The sequence below is a fragment of the Taeniopygia guttata genome, chromosome 4, assembly GCF_048771995.1.
Source record: "Taeniopygia guttata chromosome 4, bTaeGut7.mat, whole genome shotgun sequence".
Classification (NCBI taxonomy): Eukaryota; Metazoa; Chordata; class Aves; order Passeriformes; family Estrildidae; genus Taeniopygia; species Taeniopygia guttata.
The window spans coordinates 23,381,543-23,406,928 of record NC_133028.1 but is presented as its reverse complement, the minus strand read 5'-3'; the positions used below and the strand labels follow the sequence as shown (position 1 = coordinate 23,406,928).

The following is a 25,386-nucleotide window of genomic DNA, read 5'->3' as shown; positions in this document are numbered from 1 at the left end:
TTGGGGAGTGTAGCATTCCATAGATCAAATGGTATCAAATACATCATTGTGCAGCCATTTGTTCCCAGTTCTATTGCATGCCACAAACTACAAGCAACATGATAGCAGTTTCTAAATTTGTCCAAAAAGAAGAAGCCATTTGGACTTACTGCACAGGCTTAAGGATAGAGGACAGAAAAAAACCCAAACCCAAACAAAAGAATTGAGACCTGAACTATTTTGAAGACTTCCCTGGTAAAAGATAAACAATATACTTTGCTACCAGATTAATTCCACAACTAATTGAGACAACTCAGCCCAGCAGCTGTAAACAATGTTATAAGAGCACACCACTGGACTTGGCACTAGGCATGACTACCTCAACTGCCCTCCCTGGCACTGACAAAGTAGTTTAGCGAACATATATATATATATATATATATATATATATATATATATATATATATATGTATATATATACATGCCAACAAGCAACAGATTTGAGACAGCCTTATTTTACCCACAGAAATTCAAAGACAAGAAAAGCTGGGGTTTTTTTTCAGTACATTTAGGCAGACTGCTACAGGAACTCTAACCTATCCTTCTTCTATGCTATTCAGTGATGAAAATGAACCACACACATCAACTGCATATAAGAATGTTCAGAAATGCCAAGAATTTCATAACTGCTCCTTAAAGGGGGGGGAAGGAAAGCAGAAGAGGGGAAAAAAAGAAAAACAAAAGAAAGATAAAGCCACATGCAAACACAGCTTGAAAAAGCCACATACAAATACAGATTCTAGAAGGGATGGGGAGGGGAGCATGTTGATTAAGGAAACGTAGAACAGTACAAGTCCAAACCCAAGAACTGCAAAATGCACTGACCCTGTACAGCATCTCTTGAACCCATTACAGGAGCTCATTTCATTGCAAAATTTGAATCCCTGAATATATATCCCCTCTAAATGACTGTTCTGCAGAAGAAGAGGATGGAGATATCTTTACCTTCTCTAAAAGAACATTGGGTTGTTTTGTGAAGACAAAGCTGTAGTTTTCAAACTATGTTTTCCTTAAAATCTGTGTATGTCATCCATCATCCCGAGTCTTGAAGTTCTGGGTTTTGGTTTTCTTTTTTTCACAACTAATTTTTTCTCATCTTTGAGCTAAACAGAAAACAGGGCCCCAGGATTCCTGCACAGAGCTGAGCACCACAGCTGCGCTCCTCTGAGGTGAACCTCAGGCACTGAAAGGCTGGGCTGAAGCAGCACCTGACAGTTCATTTGAGAGCAGCCACTCCTTTTAATCAGACTGCCACTGCAGCACAACCTTCACCTCATAGCTATGAGAACATCAAGGACACTATTTTTCTGGCTTAACTTAAACACAACAACACATAAAAAATATAAATTTATGTGCCCTTTCTTTGAGCCCATTGCCCCTGGGAAACCTAGAGGCTTGGTCAATAATCCTGTCCACCACGCTCCCTCCTTGATGGATGGCATTGCAGCGGTGGAAACAATCAAACCAAGTATCAGTTGCAGTAGAATCAGGCATTAAATACACATTCTGGTGTATTTTGACCTATTACATGACCTATTACGTTTTCAGTTGACACTTTTTCCATTATAAAGCCCTGCCTGGAGGGTATTGCAGTGCTTCCTTAGCATTAGAGTGGATCAGCCTATCTCTAGCATGGGTTTTGGCTGTGCTAAAAAGGGTATTGAAGACAGCAAGCCATGTCCATGGCATCAGTTCTGATGGCAGCGTGGTCAGCATTTAAAAACAGAGGGGGCACACTGCAAGTCTCATGAAGAGTGGCTGACACCAGGTCTTTTTTAAGGCCAGCCAGCCACTTGGATGAAACAGAGGAGGAATGAGAGAATCAGGATCTGGGTAGAGAGGGAGGAGGAGGAGGAGGGAATTCCATGAACAGTTGGACATGACAGGATATTTTATTTCAGTGTATGTTTTAGAAAAGGAATGGCATGCTGGAAGATGGCCACAGGCGTCACTCAAGCTGTGCTCTCAATATAGCCTTCCTCCTCCAGAGTATTCCCCATTGAGCCACATCAGTGATACAGCTGGATGAGTCTTGTCACCAACTGACAGGCCAGGCTCTGCATTACAGGCACTCAAATGTCCCCATTTACTACAGAACATTTTCTGGGCACCATAGCTGGCTAACAATACCCTGTCTCACCTCAGATACCCTAGTTCAAAAGGCACATTCCTAGGTCCAGCTGGAGACAATACCCATTTACCTGTGAGTCTACCCTAGAGGCAGACTTTATACAGAACGCTGGAGTAGTACAGCTGTTCCCATATATTATGCTATTAGTGCTGTCTGGACAATGACATCTAGGTACAAGTGTTTCATACTGATTATCTGGTTAGATTCTGTGTACATACACCACGGGGTAACAGTTATCAAGAATTAAAGGACTCATCTACTTAGCTGCAAGCTAGGTCCTGTTTCTACTCTAATATGAGCTAAAATCTACAACACAAGAGATAAGAAAAAGGTGGGAAAGAGGGGTGATTCTTACACCAGAGAAAATTACCTCCCAGAGGAACTGGCCTAATAACACTCTTAGGGGTCACAGCTGCAAACCCCAGAAACTGACAGCATGGAAGTAGGGAAATACTGCCACGGGGGTTCAATGGCTTGGGTGGAAGAGCTGCATGCAGAAGTTATCCTTAACCTTACTGAAGCATCAAGGCTCTTAAATGTGTATGCAAAAACAGCGACTAGGGGCCTTTTGATAGCCAAGTTAGGTCAGAAATCTGGCAGATGTGCCCAGATGGTTAGAAGCCAAGTATGTTCCCAGGTTCAGATGAGGAGGATCGCTGCTACAGAGAGTTAAAAAAGAAAATCCACAAACGGGCGATTTTCCAGGATGCCAGCCAAGTACAATGGAAAAGGTTGCTGGCTGTGCTCAGACAGCCTCACCTCATAGCAAAGGCCAGCCCTCAGAGAGACAGGTGGTCTTTTGGCTAGAGCTGAGGGCCAGCCTACATGAGGTGACACAACCAGCCTCCAGCTGTGTGAAGCTGGTCATAATCTTCATTCCTCTAACCACAAGCCCTTAACTGAATGTAAGAGGGAGGGATGAAATGGGCAGGTGTCCTGCACCTACACATATTCAACATCATATACATGGCTAGATGGAATAAAACCCAGCTGAAAACTGACAGTCAAAATCCTACTTCAGTCCTGTATGTCATCCTGACTCATAAATGCTTGTGAACAGTTGTAAAACAAACTTCAACTCAGTTTGTCATAACATTGTTATGTCAAAATTCATTTTCCCCTGAAATAGAGATGGTGATGCTCCTCACGCTGGCAGTCACAGTAATATCCACAGTAAGTGAACTTACAGAGCAAATCTCAATTCTAACACCATCTTGCCCAGTCAAAAATTAATATGCTAAGCAAATAGTTTACATAAAGCTCACATATTCAGCTCATATGAGACAACAATCTACTTTTTGACAAAGCCAATGAAGAAAAATTCTAGCTTTAGAATTTTTATTCACTGCCTTTACTTAAGTACTGGAAAAAAGCCAAGTTCTTTAAGAGGTGGTAAGGTATTACAAAGTTCTGAATCAACTTACTCAAATCTATAACGAAGAGTTTCTTAGCAAATCTTTTTTTTCATGCGTTTATGTCTGCTTGTTTATTTCCTCCCAATTTATATTTTCAGAATTTCGGATCTCAGTAGCATCTAATGAGTATCAAAAAAACACAGATTTTTACTCAAAATGCTTGAGAGTCATAAGATTCTCAGGCAAATGCTGTCAGACCCTATTCAGAAAAATCAAAGGAAAAAAGCTATGAATGAGTCTGCAAAAACATACCCTACTGCCTAAAACCTCAACCCTCACGTTTCAGAATAACTAAATAAACCCTGGCAAATTGTAGCTGTCTTCCATAAGGCTTTCATGCAGGGGCACCCAAGAAGGCAACCTGGGGAGTTAGCCAGCTGCCCACTCCCACCCTTTGCAGAACACACAGCCTGATTTTCAGATGGCAAACTGATGGTGCTCACACATAATTAAAGAATAGGAAAAATAAAAAAGCTCCAGATAATGACGACCACACTCTTACCAGCAGTATGTAAGTACCTTCTTTACTTTATATAAGGCTTTATCTAGAGACCCACAAGATAATGTCTGGATCAAATTAGGGCAACAGGCACACTCCAGTTTCAAAAATCCTCCTTTGGATTCATTCTGCCAGCTCCTCCCCTTACTTCATGATTAGCTACTTTGGGGAAAAGGTTATATTTTCAGTTTTTCAGAAGCCACCTGGACCTACAGGATTTAACATCAAAAGGCATTTTTCTTGGTGCCTGGTTATCAAGTGTCTGCCATGCAACTTTCCACATTCTCTTTGCCATCAACAGAAACTTGCACAAAGCTAACTTGTGCTAGAATCTCAAGTTTCTTCTCTTTTTCCACAAGAGACACTAGCTGCAAGCATTTTCCCAGGGTTCCAGCCAAAACTTTTATTCTGCTTACCTGTGTCCCCATTTGGGAACCTATCCTCAACTTCTACCCACTGTCATAGTGCAAGTATTGTTCTGAGAATGATTTCATGCCAACACACCAAAAGAGACTTGTATGATGCAGGCCCTGTGCTTCAAAGACAGACAGATAAGGTTTCCTTTCTGATCAACACTTATCTTGTAAAAATGGTAATAGGAGTCTTACAAATGCCATCCTAAAACTTAAATATATAGCTTTCAGATTCCCTGGAGCTTTTATATCAGATAAACCAGCTCATGTTACAGTGACAGCACAAAACCAGATGCAAACTCCAAGCTTTTATCATAACATTTAAAGGGTCACCATGTCCTTTAAAAATAGACAAATTACTTGAAGGGTCTTCAAGGCATGAATGATTTCACCAAGATGAGCCAGAAATCTCCCTTCTATCTGAATGTGATACTATCACTTTGTTGTCCCTAGAGCCTTCCAAGCTGCAGAGAATCATCACATCCCTTTGACTGCATGGTTGGTGTGCCTGCGTGCACATTTAACACACGCTTTCTCTTTCAGTCTCCCAGTTTCATGAAGAATCACTGGCTAGTAGGACCTGAGCTTATTGACAGCTGGCCTCAAGAATAGTTGGCATATTTTACAACTAAAGGATTTTATGTTGAGACAGTGCTGTCCCTGTCAACTCCATTGACCCTTCTGGATTGCAACAGGACTCGTACATGCTCAAAAGTCCCATATGGTAAAAAAAGCAAAATAGCCAACTAGAGTTGTTTGGATTATTTTGCACAATATTCCTTTTAGGGATTTTTTATTTTGTCAAACACCCACTACCTGTGAACATTTAGCACATTAAGCTCAAAACGTTATTCTATTGTGGCTTATACCATTTAGACTCTAAATCAACCCGACTTCCATGACACATAATTGATTTACTGCTTACCAATATTAAGTCAAATACATTATGGTTCCTAGTCAAATGTATTATGCACTCTTTATTATAGTGTAGTCTCCATTATTACAGAGAAATAAATTAATTTCTCATTTAACCACTATAAAAAATTGTATGCATCTATTTATAAATGTAAGAAACAGCCTTAGGCAGTTTTTACACCTCATATCTTGATCAAAATAGGAAAATTGAATTTGTAGGTTTTAAAATTTAAGAACAAATATCCCTACTTTAAATCTGCCACAAGACAGACATTTTAGATGCCAGAGGGTTCCAAATAAATACTATTATATGATAATAATGTGCATAGTGTGTATTAAGTGAATCATTTCATTTTGACTTTTGATTCTAATTACAGAAGTCACCTATGATGTTACTGAGATAAAGCAGATTTCTAAAATCATAGCAATAGCAAGCAGATTCACTACCAAGACAAACTAGCAAAATAAGCTTCCACAGCCTTTGTGACAGAAAAAATTTGATCTAATAACCTTCACATGTTGAATTTCAGCCAGAAATTCAGACAACCTGAATACCAAGGAACAGATGATGCTACACAGTAGGACAGACGTTATGGGCTGGCCTTCTTAGCCCTCTCTCCTACCACATGTCTTTTTAAGTATGAACTACTAATTCATCATGACTTCTTACTACCAAAAAGTGACCATAAGCATGCAAAATGTTACATTCCAGCTGAAATGTATATAGCAAGCCAGAAAATGTGTACTGGACAAACTCTTTAATTGTCTTTATCCAGGAAAGTGAAGACAAAACTGCAAATCTAGTCAGAAAGTACTTATAATTACAGCAATTTGTCATCTATTAGCAAGGGAAATAAGCCACTAGGACTGTACCCTGATAGAATAGAAAAAGATTTCCTAGCTAGGGGCATTTCAGCCCCACTTCTTCTCTGTTAGAACAGTCCTAAACCTTGGGATTCAACAGCACCGACCACACTGCTCCTTCACTTTGGCTGGTGCTAAGTTTAAAGTACGCAATCCAGTGAGGTATGAGAGTAAGGGAAGTGAGAAGAGAGGAGAAAAGGAAACTGCCTGAGAATGATTAAGAATAAAGAACTGGTATTAAAACAAGACAGATTTATTATGTTGCTTATATCACAGAAGCCCGAGACTGAAAGCCTTAGAGACCAGCATTTCACGCAGGGGCAGTGAATTTCCTTGCCTGTATAATTTCTATGTAGGCAGCAAAAGCAGGAAAGAATTGCAGGGAGTTGAAAAGATTATTTCAGCCAGCTACACCCTTGATCTGAGATCTGAGTGCTGACCTGGCTGATGCCACTGTACTCAGTGGTGTCACCAGTGCAATCAGTGAAACCAAGACTCGATAGCTGATTACCAGTCCCACACTGCTCATTGCTCTGAGTGCCTGGCATCCCAGCACACGGAAAAGAGCCATAGCTGTGCCTCTATAAAGCTACAGAATGCTAAGTACATGGCAAAGAATACAAGGTCTTAAGAGTCTCAAATTAGCATACAGTCTTGAATCAATTTCTCTGTACCACAATTTTGATACTTACAGTGGAGGCATGAAATAAGGTTCACGTTTGCACAGAACTTTTTTGCAAAGATACTTTAGTGATGAGCAGCAAAAGTCTGAGAAAATAATTCCATCCTTGGAATTTGGTTTGAACTGCAAACAAAGAACATGGCATAGGACTGCATATTGAACAGTGAGGAGAAAATGAAACACTGAATAGCTGTTCATTGAGAGCTGTGCTATTCATTCTGTGCACTAAAGAGATACTCAGGAGAAACACAGCAGTGACCACGTATTTAATATGCATGCCCATGAAGGGAAACTGAGCTTGCAGAGACAACACTATTGTGTTATTTTAGCAGGCCTGACCTTGCAAATTTCATCACGTTCTCTAAGACTGAAGACAGAAACATATTACTGAGACAATTCTTATTTCACTTGCAGTTTGCTTCAGTGGGATCAGGCCCTGAGATGCTGGGTATCTTATGAGAGGGGTAAAAACCTGCCTATTTTCCAAAGGAGAATACAGCACACTTCTTGATAATTTAACACTCTAAAGTTTGTACATGCAATTCAGTCTAAAAAAAGCTGCAAGCAAAGGTCAGGAGATGAAGTGCCAAAAAAGTGAACAGTCAGACAAAGCATATGTTCAAATGAAAAGTAGTAGTAAGAAAACAAATTTAAAAGCCCAGTGGAAGAAGGTTTGTTGTGTACTTCTGAAGCCAAACAGTTTGCCTGTGCTCTAGTGGAGGCTAAACCTCCAGCATTAGTCCAGAAATATCCTACAAATACAAGAAAGCATCATTTCCAATAATATTCTCTTGTCTTCTTACAAGCTCTGCTGTTCATGGGGGTGTGAAGCTGGATTTTCTGGTACTGTATACATGAAAGTTCTATTGGTGTAGAAAGTAAGGTATTCTTGGAGGAATGCACACAGCCTTCCTCAGCTCTCTGCTAAATTATACCAACCGACTTCTGTGGTATTGGAAACTATCATAATGGATTTTTAAAAAATCATGAATGTACTTAAAAATGAAAGTAATTTTGTTTCCCATTTGGATAATGAAGTTTACTTCTGCTACCCTAACTTGAAGCCACAACAAAAGACAGAAAACTGACTAATACCAAGTTACTCTTAGCACATTAAATTTCTAATGCAAAATTTTAAGTCTCCTGTAAAAATTTAGGTATGCAATCTTATGGTGACAACAACTACCAAAAAACCAGAAGGGTTCAGTCTATCTAAAGTTAAAAAACTTACCCTACAATCAGAGTGCTAGAAAACAAAACTAGTAAACATCTGGGCTCAATACGGAAAGAGACACTTTTCACCAAGGGTGAAAATATACAAAATAGGGTCTTTCAAGACACAGAGTTATGAAGTCTCCCAGCCAGGAACTAAATAACGAGATCATCTTGAGCTATAATCTTCACTACAGTCTGAGCCATTTTCAAAGGCTATCAAATTCCAAGCAGTATTTGTAGTACAAGTATTACAGAGTAATCTCTGTAGTCTGCTCTATAAAATGAAAATGGAAGCCAGCTGATGGACTTTAGAGCACCAATGGGCTTTGGCTTTGTAGGGCAGGGCTGGCAGTTTTTACTTTATCCACAAAAACAACAAAGGTCCATAAAGTTCTGTTGCACTTCTGCTTCCAACAAGCTTAGCTGGATCATCTGATTGGTTTGCAATGTGACCCTAAACCTATCATTGGGATAGCGAAGTACAACACAGTACAGTGAGAATGAATGGGATTCAAATTACTTGGTTTTGAGAGAAAAATGGATACATAGATTAATTATCTTATTAAAAAAAAAAGTACTTCTCAGTACTTGTCTAGTAAATCTTTCTGCTGATGATATTCAAAGAAGCAGGTCATTTTCTACAGTCATGAGTTTTAAGATGAACTTTCTGATTACAGACATGATATAAGGAATTTTATACTTTTTCAGTACTATTTAACACTATTGTGTCTTGCCAGAGACAGAATTTTGTTGTGCCTGTTCATACTCATGAACACACCTGCTTTTCTAAAGATTTTCAAATATAAATTAGGCTGGTATTCAAAATCAGTAATGTCATAAACCAAAGTCAGTTAACTCTAAAAATATGGCACACATCAGCTGAACAGTGTTAGAAATTTATCTCCAGTTGAAAGGGATATCAGTCCTTTTGCCCTGTTATTGAAGACTTTGCTCTTTTTAATAATAAAAACCATGGTTTGTGTTTTTTTTTCCTTCAATGCCCATGAGTGCTCTCACCTGAGGCATACCAAATTCATTCAATGCCCTCTGGTAGCAGGACAAATAGATGAGGCAGGGGAAAGGGTATAGATATGATGAAAATTAAGGGGTTATCACAATTCTTTCTAGAATTGCACCAAACATTATAGATACAATGTGTGAGTAGGTGGCACTAGAGCTGAAATTGGATGCAAACTGTGGAAGAGTAACACAAAGGCTTAACATTGTCTTAATTATGCAATAGATCCAAGGCAAATAAGAAACATATTAGTCAAGAAACAGATGTTCTGAGAGCATGCAACCCAGAGTTTTTCCTTTTACCTGCTTAGCAGCAGTAAAGAAGCCCTACAGAGCAAAACAGCTTCTCCATCCAGTCTGGACCAGCGCCAGGATAAACTAAGCTGCAGATCCAAAAGAGAACTGATTTTAATTACAGGAGGATTGCTTACACATTAGCTTAAAACTTTAACTCCCAAAGCATAAGACAAGTTACAATCAGGTAACTGCCAAGGAGCAGAGAAGTGAAAGAAATGGCCATTCAAGCACCAAGTTTCTGCAAAACACAAAGCACTGTCCTCTAGCTTCACCCAGCCCAACTGTGCTGGCAAGAACCACTGCTGCTACCTCCTTGAGAGGTGAGGACATCAGCACTAGCAGAAGGAGGCAGCACCAGTGTCATCATCACCACCACTACAAGTACTCTCTTCCCAGGATCATGCTACCCATGGGACCAAATCTGGAAACTGCAGTAATCATTTTCAGAGAGTGAACAACGCAAACGAATGCTGGGAGACCTTGTTGTTCATGGACTTCACTCAGCATTCAAGGATCAGGTGTATACAGAGTCCCAAGTTGTATATAGAGTCAAACCTGGCACCTCTATTACTTCAGGGAAAAGCAATTCTTATCAAAATCTGGCTCTTAAAAGCTTTGGCTTGAAAATATTGCGGGGAAGGGGAACAGAGAGAAAAATGAGGGATTTATAGTAACTTTTTATACTTTGCCCACAGAACAATTAAGCTGGAACTCCAAATAGGAAGAATGTAGGGCAAATTAAAATTTTTAAGCACTGTAGAATTTAATGGTCTGCCAAATGACAGCACACTCCCAGCAAAGAGTTCTGGCTGCAGAAAGCTCTTAATCCCAATGAATAACCAACTGGGAATAATGTCAGCAAAACAGCTGTCAGGATGAAATGCTGTTCAAGTCGACTGGAGGAACAACTGCCTAGACCTGGAAAGCAATATGTTCAGCCCAACCTCAAAGCAAAACCAGGAGTTCACACTGCAGTTTAACTAAAACCTGCTTCCACCACCTTCTGACTTAAAAAATGAGTTTATGCAGGACAAAGACAGAAGCAGTAAAGGAAAGAAACAGTTGTTTTCTTCAGAAACAGAGCAGGGTCAATTTGGAATTAATTTGAGAGTTGAGTCCAAGTGTCTTCCAAAGAGATGCTCTGGCAATTTGGTATCTGCCTGTACTCATGCTTCTCAACTTTCTACTGTGATAGAAGGGAATACTAAATGCAGAACTCTTGAAGACACATCTTCACAGAAACAACGTACCAGGAAATCTCTATTAAGCCCTGCTGAGCAACTCACTCTAGTCAGAATTGCCACCAAATATTTCCAGTAGAAAGAGCTACATCTTGCCTGCAACATGATCAGGGCTTGAGATCTCCACTCCAACCAAGACATCCTGGGGAAAAGGAGATTTTACAGTAGATTAGACATGCCTGATCTAGCTTATATTCTCTGAAGTGCCTGTTACAGGGTGTGTTCTCTTGAAGCTCTTTATCCAGACTCTGCTAATTCTCATTTCTTTCCTTCTCTCAGCTAAATTTCCTAAATTTCTTTAATTCTGGGCAAGTTTAGAAGAAAAACCTTGAAGTTATATGCACCAGGATACAAAGATACAAGGGGCATGGATGACCAACTGCATGACAACTACTCAAGTAATCTCACAATAACCATTACCCTGTGTAAAGATATTTTAAGCCCTTAAGGCACATAAGAGGCAGAGAGCTGGCAGAATCCATGCAACAAGTGCATCACGTGAGTGCCTTATGTCACCCATATTTCTGTGCATTAACAGGATTACTGGGCAGTCATTTACAGACAAAAAGAATCCCCCAACATCGCCTAAACAAGAAACAAGTAAAAGGGTCCAAAGCCCTTCAGTCAAAAGCCGTATTTTAAGTTAGATGGGCTGTTGATGAATAAAAAAAGAAGGCATTTTGTTTTACTGGTAACAACAAAGTTGTAATTTTCCTAACTTGTGTTAGTTCAAATATTCTGTCGCTGTACTGGGAATGAAAGAGTTATAGTTACAGCAGTTCGGAAATTCCCAAACGTGCTCTTTCCCTCCAACAGCCTCATTAGACTTCTGGCAGGAAGGAATCATGGCTCTGAGGAGTAGGACAAGTGCACAGGTCAACACACTTGGCTTCAAGCTCAGTCATTCACAAGATATTTTCATGGCAACCTATAAATGCAATTGGTTGTGGAAGACTTGTCAGGCAGCAGTTCAACAGTTCTTTTCGTTTCATGCCATTGTCCTAAGAAATTCTACTATGATACACCTCTGGACAACAAAGAACACAACTCTGCACATTAGAAGTGATCTTCTACCCCTGTCAGCGTATTTCTACATTGCAGAAGAGCCATTTCTCTAACTTGCTTTTTCTTGAAGAAATAAAAGCTTATCCTCAACAGAGTAGCAGCAAGAGTTTTTGATGCATTGAAGCATCTCAGCTTTGTTGACTCTATCACGTCTACTTCACCAACCAGCTTTCATGCTGTTGCAGTTCTAAGTTTTAAAGCATCCTCCCTCCCCAGCAAACACAAAAATGGGAGCTTATGTTTTGCTCTCTTAATATGTTTTTTGTACAAGATGCTTATGTTTTTCCTCTCAATCCTAAAAGAAAACTTCTACCTGTCTGAAGTTGCATGCACTGAGAAATGTTCACTGCTCATAGTTAACACTGACAGTCCTTTCTCCATGAGCACATCTTCCAACAGCACCTATTTCCTGGGTATACTGGACACCAGGCCAAGCCATGGGAAACCATCGCTTTGATGCTTCATATTGGAGCTCCTTGTCCTGTGCAAAGCCTGCCCCCACTGCTGCTTGTGAAAATCAGAACCTTCCAGTCACATAGCCCTGCACCCCAAGCATGCATGATGGCATACTCCCCTTTCTCTACACAGAGACCCCCCACATGGTCTTCCTCCTCTTGGGAGATGCCAAGAGACAGTAAAAAGGCAGAAAACAAAAGCTTTCAACACAGTTTGAGATTGCACCACTTCCAGCAAGTCTGCTCTGGCTTTGATCTATTGATTTCAAGGTCCTTAATGTGGGAAGCTGAAATGCAAGTTTTTTCCACACAATTTATTAAAAAAAAAAAAGAAAATAAAAAAAGAAAACCCAGTATGGCAATGGAGAACTAAACACTGCACTGAAAAACTAACAAATATTGAGGGTTGATGCAAAAACCACAAATATCAGATCTGCCTATGATCAGAACATGCAATCAAGAGTCTTGGTTGAAATCCAAAAATAAAAAGTACAGAATCAAAGCTATTATTCAGCATTGCAACCTCAGAGACACTAGTGAACTACAACGAATGGAAATTATTGGATAAAATCCTGCAAGCACTGGTAGACAAGTTTTTATTATATCTTACTGGAATGTCACCCAGAGCTACCCCTGTGAATTTTCATTAAGTTGTCCCATAGCTATCCATAACTGCTTTGCTTACTTTCTCCCCTAAAGCTACTAACACAAAGCAAAATGAGTGAAAGGAATGAAGTTAAAAAGCATTTATTACTAAGATACATTTTTAAATAAAAATAGATGTCTTTTTCTTTTTAGGGTATTCCAAGAAGGTTCTCTCACCAATTGCAGTGCATTCTTCATAACCTGCATATCCTTCAGATCCAGTCCTACTACAGATCCAGCTTGATGCTTATAGTTGGAGGGCACCCATAGCAAGCAAACATCTGCAAATCTGAGGACTGCTTCCTGGGAGAAAATAATTATTGAAAGATAAGGGAGGTAAAACTACTGCAGCTTTACCAGTTTGATTTTAACACCCTGTGCTCCCTTTATCTGCTCACAGGACATCTCACCCTTCACAGTGCCGTGCCAGTCTGAGTCTCTGGATGTCAGGAGCCGCGATGCAACAGCTGCCCATGCTGGGAGCACCAGCTGGAACCTCCACACAAGAGCAGTGGCCACCACACACTCTCCACTCTGAGCAGTGGCTGTGCACCTGGGCTGTCCTGAGAGATCACTGTAGCCTGCCTACAGCCCCTACCACCAGCAGGAAGAAGTACCTTGCCAGAAAGTGTCCTTCAGCCCAGCACCCTCAGCAGAGCAGTGGCATGGCTCTGCTGCTGGCTCTGGTTTGAGAGAAGGAGGAAACAAAGTCACAGAAAGACTGAAGACCTGCATGTTCACAATTAAAATGTTTAGAGGGTACTTTTGCTTCCCTTTGGAACAGGCATGATGTTTCTAATAAAGGATCATTTGAGTCAATTAAATTTTGTTGATTTTTGGTTTTTTAACATGTTATTCCGAAACTGAAGGCCCCCTTGTGAAATAAAAATTGGGTTTGGGAGGGGTAGGTTATTAGGCTAAGGTTTTATATAATTTCTCTGAACTCAGGCAAGACTCACTTTTGTGACTTACTGATTATGACACCTTCTTTTCCTTGCAAGCATATTTTTTTCTGGAAAACAAATTCTTTTATTTCCTATCTTTAACTGATCCAAACACTGTCAGATGACAGACACTGCACATGCATACTCCTAAATCCGTAGCTTCCTTTTTCCAAAGCACAACGTCAAAAAACAATTCTTCAGAATCAGGAGAAGGACAAACAGAAAAGAATACTTACATAGTTATTCTCTTTTTGTTTTTTCCCTGTTTAGATTATATAGTTACATTTATGCCTCTGGACTGAAAAAATTTCCAAAGTTGTTTTTGTTGCAACAATATATGTGACTTTGCCCACTGAAATGAATCGCAACAATTGCACAGAAACAAAGCCAAGGGATTCATGGCTGAACATCCTGGCACACTGGGCATCCCTGCCTGCACCAGCCTGGCAGAGACAAGGCAGCCACTTCTGTCTCTTCTCATCCCTCTCCATTTCCCAAACACAGTCAGAAAATGCTCACTGACAAGTAGCAGACTTCAGCTAACATACCATGGCTCTTTTTAAAATGGAAAAAAAGAAAATGGAACATACAAGCAAAATTGTCATCAAAGGCATTAATATTCAAAACTAGGAATTCAGGGAAAAAATGGGGAGGATGGCTTCAGAGCCTTTCCTCAGATACAGAAGCTTCCCTTCTCTGACAGCAGACTTTAAAAAAATCTCTTAAGAATTTTCTAGATTAGTAAAGTAGACATTTGGACAAAGAATTTTCAGTATTTGTTGGAAGTAGAATTGAAATGGAGTGTCCAATACACTGATATCAGATATAAAATTTGCACAAGAAATTAAATCACCATGAGTTCCATAATTTCCTTGAATATTTACATGGAGATGAAGACCAAAGTTAGAGTTTTGGATCTGGGAGATATATTTGCTTTAAAGACGCGTAGCAAGACCTCTAATCTCCACTTGAGGCACAATCTGCTGTCACATGACAGCATAACTGTGCATTTAATGGAGAACAGTGCTGGCAAAGCCTCACAAAGAGATTTTTACCCTCAATCCCTTATCCTCTGTAGCCAGGCAGTGCTCCCACTTGAAATCAGTTATTTATGGGTATCAGCCTCTGCTTTTTCGAAAGCAAGGTTGTGCTTCTCAAGTCAGAGCAACCTGATGCTGAGCTACAAATTCCTTTGAGTTTCTTGGCCTTCTGATTTTAGTGGAAAGACAACTCGGAGCTTTTTCCTGCCACTCTGGAAATGCAGAAGTCCCAGAGTGGAAGACCATACTTTTCTTCATCCTGGTTCACAACTTCTACTTCCAACAGTCCCATCCTATGTACAGTAATTCAGAAGATGCAGTGCTATCAAGTATTATCAATACATTATGTAAAGCCCTTGACCTGCATTTTTGCTGTAGGTATGTATCAGAGATATATTTTTTTTTTAACTCTTACGTGTTAATCTTTCCATAGATTTTCCTTCCTTATTGTTGGTGAGAAAAACCTGAGACACAGCAATGTATGTCTCAGGAACTGGAGGTAATAGCTTAATTTATTTTTTAAATGATACTGTAATCCACACAGACAATTGATTGCTCCTGATTACAGCACTCTACAGAGATCTACCAACAACAAGAGGAAAGGAACGCAGAGGGAATGTATTTACAGTATCAGGATGAGGTCTCCTGGGTTTTGTGCATTACGTAGAGTATGAGCAGCCACTTTCCATGTAGCTTGTAGATAACTGAATGGCTGGGATTCATCTGAAGACTGTGGAAAAGTCAAATGGAGGTAGAGGGAATTTGGATGTTGGAACAGCATAAGGAAAAAGCCATCACAGAGAACTTTTCCTTTGATGTTCTTCCTGAAACTCATAGTGGGATCAGATCACACACTGCAAAAATCCCTGCCTTACTTCCATCATGAACCAGAGATCATCCAGAACACTCTGTGAAGGAGCAATTAATGAAGAGCATTTCTCTCTTACCTTGCTTATCCATCCATTCAGAGCAGAATTAAAGAATTGCTTCCCCTGCCTCCACCATGCTGCTCCTTAGCCTGTGAAGTGCTCTGTGAATCACTGACAATGATGCCAAAGCCAAGAAGCCACAGCAGAATTATTTTTCATAATCTTAGCTTGTCAAAATTGATTTCAAGATCAAGCTGTCTTTGGTACTAGGCATGAGACCTCTGAACAGTCGCAACCAGCAAAATAGGGTTTCTTTTCAAATAAGCAAACGAAGAAGATTTTCTTCTCCTCATCAATCAAAAATTCACTAGACTACTTCAAGTCAATTTTAACATCAGATGCCAGCTCTGTTATTAACTTTATTGTTAAGATAGACATTTTTCTAGGGTAAGAATTGCTGGCAATAATCATCATATATGCATACAATTAAAGAAAAACACTAGTTAACAGTAGCAGGTCATACTGGAACTGAGCAAAGTGACTGTCAAGGTAAAGGATTCTTATAAAGAACTAATACTACAAACAAAAAGCCTCTTAATGATTTAGCACCTAAAGTCTCAAGAATTAAGCCTTCATGTCATCTTCTCAAGATCTAGAAAGGAAAGGAAATTGAAATTCCTTCGTGGTCAATTATAGCAGTACACAATGAATTAAATCATAACAAAAAAAAAAAAAAATTCAAGCCAAGCCAATGAAATTAGTAATTTTCACAGTTTCCTATAATAAAACAGGTTTAGCAAAACTAGTTAGATTAGAATCCAAACATATTTCACACTGCCTTGATGAGTTTCTACAAAGAAAACTCAGTAGCATACCCTGAAGATGCCTGCCATAGGAGTTTTGCTTTCTATAAAGAAGGATCTTGCTTATATAAACAAGTTCTTCACTACAATAACACAAGTGGCCTAAAAAGTAGCATCAAAAGTAAGTGATGCTTACTCACCCACTGTCAAGGAGTTACAGATGTACAGAATAACCAGGTTGGTAGGGACATCAGAAGGCCTCTAGTCTAACCTCCTGCTATGTGCAAGTTCAGCTTTTGGGTCTGACCAGGCCATTTCCAGCTTTGTCCAGACAGGAATAAAGCAATCCAGAGATGGTGTTCTCCCAGCACCTCTGGTCAACCTGCACCCATGTTCAGTTGGCTGAAGGTGAAGAAACTTATCCCTATATCAAGCCATAATCTTTCCTATTTTAATTTATGATAAATATCTAATTTTCCTGTCACATACCTCCATGAAGTGCCTGAATCTGTCTTCTCAAAAACCTGCTAACAGGTACAAGGATGCTGATGCCATGTCCACACAAAGTCATCTCTCCTGAAGAAGTCCAGTTCCCTCATCCTCTCATGACAAGTGTCCCAGCCCAATTCAGCCTGGGGGCTCCCTGCTCCATTTCCTCCAGCTTATCATCAACGCCCCTCCCACACTCTGGGCTCCAAAACTGGATGCAGTATTCCAAGAGCAGCCTAGCAAGTGCCAAACAGGAGCAAACAACCACATCCATCACTACCAGCTCCAGAAGACCATGAAGGGTAGCCTCTCCTACTACCAGAACACTGCAGGCTTGTGCCCAGCCTGTTTTCCCACATGTTCCCCCAGTGCTTTCCATCACAGCTGCTGCCCCAGCAGTCAGTCCCCACCCTGTCCCAGGTACAGGAATTACATTTATGCTGTTTATTTTAAGCTGTGGTACATTACTGTTCTTCACATTCTGTCTCCAGGACACAGGCCACAGCCTTTCACCTACAGCAGTGGTTAACATAGCTGGGAGAAGTTTCAGCTATCAATTTTAATGTCATGTTCCTGCTGCCATGGTATCTGTTGTACTATTGTGATCTAAGGGTCTGAGTGAGGCAAGTCTTCCTTCTTTAAGTGATAATATCAGAAGGAGAAAAGGAGAAGGAGGAGAAGGAGGAGAAGGAGGAGAAGGAGGAGAAGGAGGAGAAGGAGGAGAAGGAGGAGAAGGAGGAGAAGGAGGAGAAGGAGGAGAAGGAGGAGAAGGAGGAGAAGGAGGAGAAGGAGGAGAAGGAGGAGAAGGAGGAGAAGGAGGAGAAGGAGGAGAAGGAGGAGAAGGGCAAGGACAAGTACAAGGAGGGAAAGCTTAGATCTTCATGGCATGTATGGCAAAATGTTAATACCTTCCCCTATGCAGCTGTCCTTTTAAGTGACACTTTCACCCCATAAATGTCTTTTTCATTACAAAATTGTTCTTCTTGGAATGTTTGCAGAAGAAGAATGCACGGAATTTTTCATCCATGGATGAAAAGCTCCTAGACTGCTAGATTTTCCAAACAAAAGATACGATTTTTATAACCTGATAAGCCAAAACATTTTAGAAGCTAGATAATCCTGCTGCATCAACCTACTGTTTAAACTCCATACTTGGAAAAGATTTCACTTTTCTTTCTAGAGAACCAAAGTTTGCCTTAAAAAAAAAAATTTAAAATGTAACTACTAGCAGCGACATTACATAGCTGTACTAACTGGTCTCCACCACCAACTCAATAATGGCATCCCAGACTGGTGTTAAGGTCAGATCTTTTACCTATTTTAAAATTTCAATACTAAGAGTAGAAATTAATTCAGATTTGAGACTATTAGAGTTCAGCCCTGCTTTTCCTGACATTATCCCTTCAACAATAGTATTGTTGTTCTGATTATTTTCACCCCTGTGCCAAGCACTACTTGTAACATGGCTTAAACATCTTATGACGAGGGAACTGGCTTCATGTATACAGCACAGGAGGTTGGCTGTCAGGCAACTGGAGAGGAAAAAATTTCTAGAAGGTGGTAGTCAGACAGTGTCAGAGAGTTTGGGTGGGTTCTTCCACCCATATTAAATCAATTTAGCTCCCATTCCACCGAATGACTAACTGAGCCAGAATGAAGAGCATCCCATCTGTCCTGCCTGCAGTCCTTAAATGCTGCCCAGGAGGAGATGTAGAGATAGCAGTGAAGAATTCCTCTCCAGGTCCAGTCACTGTAACCACAGTAAAGGCATCCAGCATTCACATACATCTAAGGTCTGATATCAGCCACACACCTTTTGATTCTTCACGGTTACCTTACAAACACTGTGGGAAGGATTCTTCTGGCCTATACTTCAGCTTGTCCTCATATCAAGCTACTTGTTTAACACATTTACATAGGTTTCTTCTAGTCTGATAATACACTTGCTCACTCTAATAAAATCATTCCCAATATATTACATAATTAATTCTCTAATATATGACATATATTACATCTTCTGCTGGTAAGACACTTTCCAGCAGAAGAAAAAGAGCTAAAAAGAAAGAAAAGCTAAAAGCTGAGAAATTTAGCCTGTAAACACTGTTTGGAGGTTCATTCAACAACTACTTTACAATATTTGATTAATAAATTATTCAGTTTTAGAGCTTGGTGTAACATTCTACACTTAAATGGTTGCACTGAAATACTCTTATAAAGTAGTTAAATTGAATTCTCTGGAAATGCTTGCTAGAGAAGATGTCTGTTGGATTTAATGCATTCCTATCCAAATAATGGCATGACCGTAGTGGCACCCAAAGGTCCCAGTTTGACTATAGGCACCACTGCTCTAGGAACTGTATAAATGTTCAAAGGAGCTGGTGTCCCTGTTCAAGAATTGTAGAATCAGCTCCACAGAAGAACAGATGTCTACACATGTTTGGAAATAGAAACATTCCTGCAGGATGCAAGTCACTGGTATACTCAGTGAATCAGTCAGCTTCCCCAGTCACATTTCACCAAAAGAGCTTTATCTTTGGTGCTCCTCAAAGGTCATACTGCATTCTGAAGATCATATAAACAAACTTGCATATTACTCAAGTTCCAGGACACTGCTGCAGGTACTCCAAGTCTTTCACCATCAGAAAAGATTTGCTCAATGAACTACCTTCAACTCCTTTTAAGCTACATTTTTGCAGAGGGAACCTCCTCTTGGTTGAGAGAGACACCCTATAGAAACCTTGCTTCTAGACTCCTGGCTCAAGCAAATCACATTAATTTATGCCTCTCACACTCTTCCATAAAGAAGGTAGTGAAGGAATGGCCTACCTATTCTGTTGTATGTTGTGGCACATCCAGAGGCACTTTGGAATGCACATGGTCCTACAGCTTCTCCTAGAAGCAGCACCACTGTTACCAATTTAAAACACCACCTTAAATACAAAAATCTAAGAGGTGTTTTTGCTAGAAGACAACAAGAAGACACAAAACAACAAACAAACTTCTCTGACTGGCAAATTTCTCCTTAACACAAGAATTCTCATGGGGAATGTATATAGGAAAAAAGCAACAGATTATTGGAAGTTGATGGGGTTTAGCTTACAGACATCTAGAGAAAATGATAAAGTCAAGCACTGGTCACAATGGACAGAAAAACATGACCTGTTTATTATTGCCATACAACTATGAAGGAAGTATTCTTATCAGCTGGCAAAGTTTCTAAGGAATACAAATCTATGGAAAAACCATCTCTAATTGAACCAAGTCTCAGCAATGAGGAGAGAGCATACTAATGAGGCAAGGCTAGGAGGCACGATGAGGAGATAACAATACCCTTAGGAGCTACACCAGTATTAAATGTGACTTTATTACCGTATTATTCTCCTATGAGTCTTAACAGAAAGAATAACTGTTTACACAGATGTTCTTTCCACCACCAGCTATTCCAGATTAAACATACATACAGAGAACCTTGATATTTTAATATTACAGGCCATTAGATTAAATTAGATTTGTTATTTTGCTATAGAATGCCGCTAGGCTTTACAAGGTTGATATATTCTTTCAGTGAAACCAAGATGCATTAATTGAAATGAGATACCACACCTTTAATAATGCAGAATGATGTAGCTCTCTCACAGGATTTTTCATTCAGTGCCTTTATTTTAATTCCTCTGAGTGCTACTAATAAGGTGCATTTTATCATTAAGAGGGCATTCTTCACTTAAGTAGTACATGCCAAGCTAAACTAAAATAATAGACTAGTTTGCTGTTACAAGGGGGATGCACAGTTGATATTTATGCAAAATTAGGCAAGCCTGAACTCTGGTTTCCTACCCAAAGGTATCCACTAAAACTTCAGTGTAATTTAGACCACCCTACACTGCAGCATCCAGATTAAAGTAATGCTGGCAGAGAAAAAGGAAGGCTTCTGGCACCCAGAAGACCATCTCTGGTGAAAGGTAACAGACCCAAGGAATAAAAACAAGACCCCTAAGACCTCTGGAGCAGTGGAACAGAAGTTCCTTGATCCTTGTAGAGCTAAACATTCATAACTTAATGTCTTGGCTGCCCATCTGCAAGAAGAGGAGAAGCCTCTCTTTCCAGTCCCACCACAGGAGGAATGTACTGCAGACCATGGGGTGGATTTCTGAAGCCCTACAACAATAGCGACAGCACCCACATGAGGATTTAAACCAGATGAGAATCGAAAAAGCAAGTCAAACAACTTAATTGTTAGAAATAAAAATGCACAGTAAGCTGATAGAGTTTTCAGTCTGTCCATTTCTACTTTAATTTCCTTGCATGGTGCTATTTTACAGCCTAATACAGGTTTTAAACTGTCTTACACTAGTAAAATTCTCACTAGTTTGTCTGCTCCATACTACAGGTTCAATAGCCTTCCTTGCAATTACAACAATTTCTTCTTTTTTTTTTTTTTCACTTGAGAGAGAGGTAATTTTAAATGGTCAGAAGGGAGTCAGAAGACACAACACACTGGACATTTCCTAACATCTCTAGGCCAGAGAATAAACTGGTGAGAGACAAGTACAGAGCCAGCTGAAGCAGATGGACTTAGTAGCCAGACACAGCACGACCCTGATTTCTGCTTTTCACACAAATTGATAGGGCTTGGCACACTGAATGTTGATTTCCTATTTTAAAATTTTTATTTCTTTTTAAGACTGACCTTGCTTTTCAATAACTTTGCACTAGCATGTCAAGTCCTGCATAATTCAAACAGTTCAAATCATCCAGATTTAGAAGGAAGAATGCTGACCAGATTTTTGGAAGAGGTAATAACCCTCATGCTCCAGAGCGTAAACCAAACTGGGATTAAAAGGAAATACTATGTGTTAGGCAAATTAAGCCACAATTGCCTCACTGGCAGCTTCTTCTTTCTTTCTTTTAGTGGGAGCATCAACTCCAGGCATTGCTGGAAAGGCAAGTGCTTTCCTCTCACACCACAGCTGTGGCAATGCTCCAGGCTCCTGACACATTCCCCTCAGTCAAGGGGACAGTTGCAAACTTAACAGTACATTACAGTTCTGTCATTCAGCCATCAAGCAGATGATGCTGTAAAAATTGGAGGAAGGACAAGAAGTTATTGACAGCTTCCCCTGTACTAAACTCTTGAACTTGCATGGAGGACAAAGATCTTAAAGAGCTCTCCTGCTCTTCTCACCAGAGCCTGCACAGCACAAGAGACAGGCATGAAACCTCCTGCCACAGTGAACTATAGAATAAACTGCCCAAGAGAGAAGTTTCTGCCTGACCCACAAGGTTCTGTTCTAATACAGGAAGACTTATAGTCCCTTAATTATTATTGCCCCTGGAGTGGCTGAAGACAGCTTTGTTATCTACAGAGAACTGCTTCACCATTGGGTTCCTGGCTCCATTAGCAGTCAGCAGGACTCATGGTCACAAGGTATTTTTATATCATATGTATGATTGGAGTCACGTGCCTCTCTCCCTTGGTCCTCTGTCATAAAGAAGACTATACAAAAACTGCCACATTCATCTTCCCAAAACAAAAGATGTTTAGGTGCATTTCACTTTTCCAAGCTGCATGCTCACCTTTCCTTGGCACAAAAGCCCTTCTTTTCACATGCATCATGGTTCCTCTGCCTCTGATCCTACACCAGCCAGATTCACATCACGTCAGGGCCAATTCCCTGAAGACTGACACAGCATTACTTTCCCAGTTGATACTGGAGTAAAACATTACATTCTGAAATTTACAGGGCTTCACACTATCTGAAAGTCACAACAATTTTTACAGCCTTTTGCCTAGTCACTTTCAGAAAAGAGAATCCACTGAGGCTTTCTAAAAACTGCAGATTAGATTCAAAGCCCACAGCTGAAGTGAGCAGCTACCCTGGTATCTGGGTTTATGCCACCTTCACGTATGCTCTGTACCGGAAATCAGATGGAGAGCTATTTTCAGCGTCTCTGTTGGCACATGCCAAAATATTTAACTATTAAATTTGACCCACCACCTGCTCATCTTTCCGTTTTACGGCGCGAGCAAACAGCAAGCATATCTATTTTTCTCTGCCTTTAACAGCCAAACTAAGTATCCCTCCTTGGTCGGCTGAGAGACGGGAACAGGGGCAGCAGGGCTGTCCCCGGCCCCGCAGCGGTGACGGCCCGCCCCTCCGCGCACTGCGGAGCGCTACCTGCGCGGCCGCCACCGCCGCCCGAGGCCGCGGGGAGCCGGCGGGCGCGGGGCCGGACCTTTCCCGGCGGGGCGGGGGCCCCTCGCCGCCCCCGGGAGCCCCGGGGGGGACGGGGATGCATCCGCGTTCGCTCCCTAGCTCCGCGCACCTGCCCGGCTCATGTTTACAGCCGTCCCGTTCATCCCAGCGCCGGGGGCGGGGAGGGGAAATGCGATTAACAGATTAAGTTTGGAAGCGACGGAAGGGGGGCGGGGGCCATCCAAAGCGCGCACCCTGCGCGGGGGCTGAGTGGTGGCTCGGTCGGCCCCGGCTGCTTTCCCCGCAGCGAGGAAAGCTGCGGGGAGCGGCGGGGAGGCCGGGATTGAGATCAGCGTGGAATAAAACGCCCACAGTCCCCGGGGGGACAGCGACCGGGGGGGGAGGGAAGGACACCGGGTTGTCCCGCGGGGCGTCCCCGATAGGGTCAGGCGCCCGCACCCCCGCCATCCGCGTGCTTACCTCGATCCATTTCTGAGCCTCGGTGAAGGCCAGCTCAGGCTGGGGGGGCTCGGCAGGAGGCTGAACCTCTCCCAGCTCCAGCCCAGGACTGGCCATCTGCAGGGCCCCGGCGCGCCGCGGCTGCGGCGGGGGAGAAGCCAGGCACCGAGTCGGCAGCCCGGGGTGAGCCGCGGCCGCAGCGAGGGGACGCCGGAGGCCGCTGCCTGTGTGTCCCTGCCTCTCCCTGCTCGCAGCCGCCGGGGCGGGAGCCGGGTGCGGCGGCGCTCCGCAGCCCGGCTGGCTGCAGCTCGCCTGCGGTAACCTCTCTCCGCCGGTGCCCCGTCTGTCCGTCCGCCCGCCCTGCCGCCTCGGTCCTCCCTCGGCTGCCGCCCCGCCCGCCCCGCCGGCGGAGCGGAGCTTCGCCGCGCTGTCCTGAGCTGCCAGCTAAAAATAAAACAGACGGGCGAAGCCGCTTTGCCTTCAGCCCATGCAAATGCCCGCGCCGCCGCCTCGCCTCCGCGAGCATCGCATCGCGGGCGGCGCTGCGGCCGCCGGGGAGGGTGGGCGGGGGACGCGGGCACCCCGCGTGGGGGACGGAGACGGGGACGGGGATGGCAGCGCCCTCCCTGCTTGGGGGGAGCCGCTACCCTCAGCCCGCTGCGCCCGGGGATGGAGGACTCGATGGCAAGGCTCCCCCTGCTTCGGGGGCAGCCAGTCCCGCACCCTCAGCTCTCGGAGGGCACCGAGCCGCACACGGTGAATTGCTGTTTGCAATAAATCGATGGTGCTACGCGGAGCACCCGAGAATCTCCATGTGCGCCGCGGGGAAAGCGCCCTGCTGCTCGCCCGGCCCTCACCCACCTGCCTGAGGGCCGGGGGCTTCTGCACCGGGAGCGGAGCGCGGCAGGTGCCGCTGGCGGCACTGCGGGACAGCTCCCCGGGCTGCTGAGGGCACACCGGCCTAGCGAAACGCGTGAGGGTCAGCACAGGGCTGGGCTGCGTTAGTCTTCGCTGAGAAGCAGAGCGGGCATCAAGGTGTGCTTAAAAATATATACCATGGGTGAATACTTCCCGGTTTCTGTCTTTCTGTAGAGGAAGAAATCCAACTCTGCCCTGCAGAGACTTGCATGCCTAACTTACATGGCGTGAGTAGTCCTAGATCAAGCAGATGCTTTTTAGCCTAAGGTTAAGCACAGAAGTTTCTAGAAACAGAAGGATTCCCCCCCCCCCCCCCCCCCGGGCCTTTTAAAAGACAAATCCTAACAATCTTCTCTCATGAGTGCTCAAAATATGAGCCAAAGTTACTTGCTTATATTTATGAAAGCATAGAAAAGTTATCTGTGTATTGGAAATGCAGGTGTGCGAACTTTAATCCCTACTACTAAGATTTTTTTGAAAGGGGTCATAACTAGCCACTTCTTCAGCTTGTGATAGGTGTCAACAAGTTTTGACAAGAAGCAAACTGCAGGATTTACTTTTCAACATGCCCTTAGTTTGGGCCTTATTTCCCCTCAGTTCAATAGGTGGGATTTTGAATCTTGTTTATTTTAATAGTCAATAAATATTGCCAACTCTTAAAAATATAAATACACTACAAAAGTGCATATATTTAACTCTGTTTTCATTCTAGGAATTTGTCTTTATTGTTCACTAACTTTTATTTTTGTCTTTGTTTATTGCCTCAAATATGCTGGA

At 42.2% G+C, this 25,386-nt stretch overlaps 1 protein-coding gene across 4 annotated transcripts in view; it reads right to left on the bottom strand.

The window, feature by feature from the left end:
* LIMCH1 (LIM and calponin homology domains 1) overlaps nucleotides 1-24,251 on the bottom strand; it is a 171,901-nt gene extending 147,650 nt beyond the window's left edge. For all 4 annotated transcript variants that reach the window (XM_072928116.1, XM_072928117.1, XM_030270984.4 and 1 more), the window contains exon 1: nucleotides 23,713-24,251. In XM_072928116.1, the coding sequence (XP_072784217.1) occupies nucleotides 23,713-23,808 (96 nt within the window). In that variant the 5' untranslated portion in view covers nucleotides 23,809-24,251. The remainder of the gene's footprint in view (nucleotides 1-23,712) is intronic.
* Between the last annotated feature and the right edge of the window lie 1,135 nt (nucleotides 24,252-25,386).